The sequence below is a fragment of the Tenrec ecaudatus genome, chromosome 4 (genome assembly GCF_050624435.1).
Source record: "Tenrec ecaudatus isolate mTenEca1 chromosome 4, mTenEca1.hap1, whole genome shotgun sequence".
Classification (NCBI taxonomy): domain Eukaryota; kingdom Metazoa; phylum Chordata; class Mammalia; order Afrosoricida; family Tenrecidae; genus Tenrec; species Tenrec ecaudatus.
In genome coordinates, this window is record NC_134533.1 from 65,380,812 (window position 1) to 65,385,152 (window position 4,341).

The 4,341-nt window shown below is 39.5% G+C and overlaps 1 protein-coding gene across 1 annotated transcript; it reads right to left on the reverse strand.

Moving 5' to 3' along the window:
* Positions 1-1,101: 1,101 nt before the first annotated feature.
* On the reverse strand, positions 1,102-2,049 carry LOC142445858 (olfactory receptor 56A3-like). The gene has a single exon (XM_075547735.1). It carries the CDS (start codon positions 2,047-2,049, stop codon positions 1,102-1,104), a length of 948 nt encoding a protein of 315 aa, XP_075403850.1.
* Positions 2,050-4,341: the final 2,292 nt, after the last annotated feature.

Below are 4,341 nucleotides of genomic sequence, written 5' to 3' on the forward strand. Positions count from 1 at the left end.
GTCATTTGAGCCCCAAAGGGGTCGTGACCCATAGGTTGAGAACTATTGCTGTGCATCTATGCTGGGTTCTATAATTCATTGCAATATCTACACAGAACTCATAGACAATTATCAAAATTAAGAGGTTTTATTAGGGGAGTTAACAGATCACCACAAATAAAGATCAGTAAACAGTAAGAGTACAGTCATTGGTACACAGCAACACCTCTCCCAAGTCATCAGGCAAGTCTCTCTCTAGTCCTCGGCTTCTTAGCCATGTGGCCTATTGTCCTCATTCTCTGTGCACCAAGAAACTCACCAGTCACTCTGCCTCACAGTTCTGTAGAGCTAGCCGTGCTCCTCTGGTCAGTTTCATCGCTTCTTTGCCTCAGTCTCCAATCTTGGCCTCACTCTTGGCTCTCTTCCACAATCTTTATGTCACAGTCTCTGATACCTCTCTGGTCTCAGTCTCTATCCATTTAGACAACCACTTCAGACTGCGAGCTCAAGCCGTCTCTTCTTCTAATGGCCTTGGTGTTTCCCTCTCCTCTTGCTGAGATGGGTCATCTCTATAGCCAGAGTAGTGGCAACTAAAACTGATGAATACCCTCTATTCATTTTACACACATCCTTTTTTTGCATAGCTCCGCCCAATTATCTGGTAGGCATTATAGAGGCGTGGCTAGGAGACCTATAGGAACACATTTTACTCCATCTCACGTATAGAAAAATTTAACTACTCATTAGTATAAGCATTAAATATTGATTGTTGATTTTTTTTGGTAAACCAAATATTGGCCTTCAATATTCCTTGATCCCACTTAGAACTAACTCAGGTGCAGACAATAAGATTTGATACTTGGTTTATAAAAAATTACAGCTTCTGGATGGGGTAGCAAGGTAAGAGATTATACATGCATAAATTTAGTCCCTGCAAGGGAACCATGAGATGGCAAGCAGTAAGATGGACCTTGGGATATGAGGGGGTAGGTCTTATAGTTCACGTCAGGCATGTCAGAGAGATTAGAATTGTATTTTTCTCCTTAAATATTTGATCCCAGTTGTGATTTTGAGCATACCCAACCCAGAGGAGCAAAGCAAGAAAATAATTGCTTTCTGTTGTCACCCATTTCTCTTCAGTAATTTCCAAATCCCCTGCTTAATCTCTTGAGTTCTTACGCCATAGACAATGGGGTTCAGTGCGGCAGGAATTACATGGTGTAGGACATTAAGTAGGATCGGAATCTCCGGGGAAACCTTTTTCGTAGCCATATGGGTGAACACGAAGACCAGCAGGATGGTGCTGAAGAAGAGGATCAGAATAAAGTGGGAGCCACATGTGCTCAGAGCCTTGACAGCTGCCCCCTTTGCCTTGAGTCTAAGGACGGCTCGCAGGATGAACGTGTAAGAGAGAAAGATGAGGGTGAGGTCTGAACCTATCAGAGTCCAGGCTATAATTAACTGGTAGACTCGGTTAAGAGTGACATTATCACAGGAGAGCTTGGACACAGAAAGGTTGGCACAGATACAGTTTTCAATGCTATTTTTCCCACAATAATGGAGCCGCGCAGAGAGGATGGGGATAGGTGCAGTGAGAACTGTATTCCGAGTCAAGATGAAGACAACAGCTTTTGCCACAAATTGATCAGTGATGATGGATTGGTAACGAAGAGGTTTGCAGATGGCCACATAGCGGTCATAGGCCATGGCTAAGAAGGTGCATGATTCCATGGGCAAGAAGTTGTTCATAATAAACATTTGGAGGAAGCAAGCCGTGAAACTAATAAGCCTGAGGTCAAACCAGAAGATGACCAAGACTTTAGGGATAACAGTAAGGCAGAGCACAATATCCAACAAGGAGAGGAGGCTGAGCAAGTAGTACAGAGGCTCATGCAGCGAGGTTTCCAACCATATGGTAATCAAGAGTGTAGCATTGGCTCCCATGGCCAGGAGGAAGAGGAAGCTGAGGGGCAGGGACAGCCAGTGCTGCCAGTTGGGAGATCTGACAAAACAGTTCAGGAAGAAACCAGATAATTCAACCGAGATGGAGTTGTTGCTATAAGGCAGCATTGGTAGTGGCTTTGGTGAAGTAGATGTCTCTGAGAGGTTGAAGAAGAAAGAGGGGGGTTAATTCTATCACAGATACTATTTTCTTGGAATGCATTTTTTCCCACGAGGCAAGCATCTAACAACTTGCTCTGAATTCATGCACCCAGGAGTGTTACCCAGGAAGGCTCACCCTGGTCACAGTAAATTTTTCATAAAAACTGTTTTACTCTAACTTCATTTTTTATGAAGGCCTATTTGACAACAGCATGTGGCTGTGAAATTTTGTTTCCTCTCAGGAAAAATGCCACAGAAACAGATGGGATGTTGAACACAGTTTACAAGGACAGCAATATGGGGAAAACTCAAGCTTATGCATGGTTTTCTCATTTCAAAAAAGGTGAAATGTTGATTGATGACAAACCTTGTTCTGGATGTCCATCAACTTCCAAAACAGACACAAATGTTGACTCATCATGCATTTGGAATTCGTTCCACCAGGTCAGATTGTTAATCAAGCTTTCTATTTAGAGGTTCTGAAAAGATACTATAACAGTGTGGGGAAGAAAAGGGCCTGATTTGTGGAAAATTGGTGGACTGGTTTTGCCACCACAGCAATGTACCCGCTCATGCCGCCATCTCAGGGTGCCATGTTTTGGTTAAAAAAAAAAAAAAACCCAAAAAACCAGCATGCCTCTCTTGCTCCATGCGCCTTACTTACCTGACCTCACTCTATGCGACTTCTTTTTGTTTCTGAAAATGTAGAGGGACATGAAAGGACAGCGATTTGACAATGTAGAAGACGTGAAGAAAAAAACAAGGCAGGTGTTGTCAGTCATCCAAACAGATGAATTTGAAACATGTTTCCAAGAATGGAATTGCAGATTTGACAAATGCATTAAGTGTAATGGAGAGTACTTGGAAAGTGATAAGGCTTTTTTGTTAAAAAAGAATTAAGTACATAATTTGGGGGGAAAAAGCTCTTTTTTGTGGGGGTCAGCCTCAGATACTTAACCTATGAGAGTAATGGCAAAACCCGCCTTGTTCATTTCATGTTTTTTGTTCATAGTATATTTTCTGTCACATAAACGGATGCTAATCAGTATTGGTTGACTACATGTAAAAGAAAGGGTGAGTGAAATGATGTTTCTTATCTTTTTTCCATCGATGCTCCATTTGCCACATAAATTCTGTGACTTTATCTTTTGAGTTCATTTGCTGGTTTAATTAACATTTAAGAAACCAAAAATTATTTGAGCATGAAATGCTATCAAGAAAACTGGTGAAATCAAAGAGACTAAGGCTAAGAAAATGTTCCAGTTTAAGTTCTGAAATGTTATCTAAAGACTGCGTGGCATTCATTATCAAGTTTAAAGGCAGTAGCATATCATATCCAGAAGTGGGTTGGACTGAGTATATAGAGCAAATCTCCTAATGAAAAAGAATAAAACTTATCTATGGTTGCATTTGTATCTGTATTTAGATCTATAGCTACACATTCCTGTATCTATTGCTATATTTGAATATCTTGAGTGAATCCATGTGTAGGCAAGAAAAGGAAGGCTATCAAGCCAAGGAATAAATAAAATATAGAGAATCAATTTCATCTCTGAAGATGGCTTGTCACTCGAGGGCATTTGTGACATTACACAAATGGAAACATTAGTTTCATTACTCGATGGAAAACACAGGCAGAAGATAAAGTCCATGGCTCCTACAAGGAGAGAATGAGGGAATGCACCAGACAATTAATAACCTCATATGGAGAAGATTCCAGGATATTATATTGCTAGTGCAAATGTGCACTAGAAAGAAATTAGTTATTACACTTCCCTCCTCTGTACTCATACAACATCATAGAAAACAAAGTATTCTACAACTTTTTATAGTGGTGGAATCTTTCTTTCATAAATCCTTCAATCAAATACTGGTTCCATGTGACTTTGTACCCTGGTTCCACCACTGCTTGACTCAAAAAAAAATTATCGTGCACTGGAAATGCCCTTAGAAAACACCACAATCAAGCCAAAATTCTTCCCTGAAAAAGTAACTTTTATCCTAAAGGAATTTTAGCATATAGAAAAATTGAGTTGTTTGCAATAAAAAAGAATAAGAATTCAAAAATACTAAATATAATAGTAGGATCTAATCTATGAAAACTTGAGACACAGAGTTGATAACAAATATTGAGCAAAATTTTTGAGCAAATTTTCTTACTGAGTTTTAAGAAATTAAAAATAAACTTGGAAATATAAGGAAGGAATAAATATATCTTAAAAATTAGCCATATCTCTCAAAATTAAAAAATAGAAGACT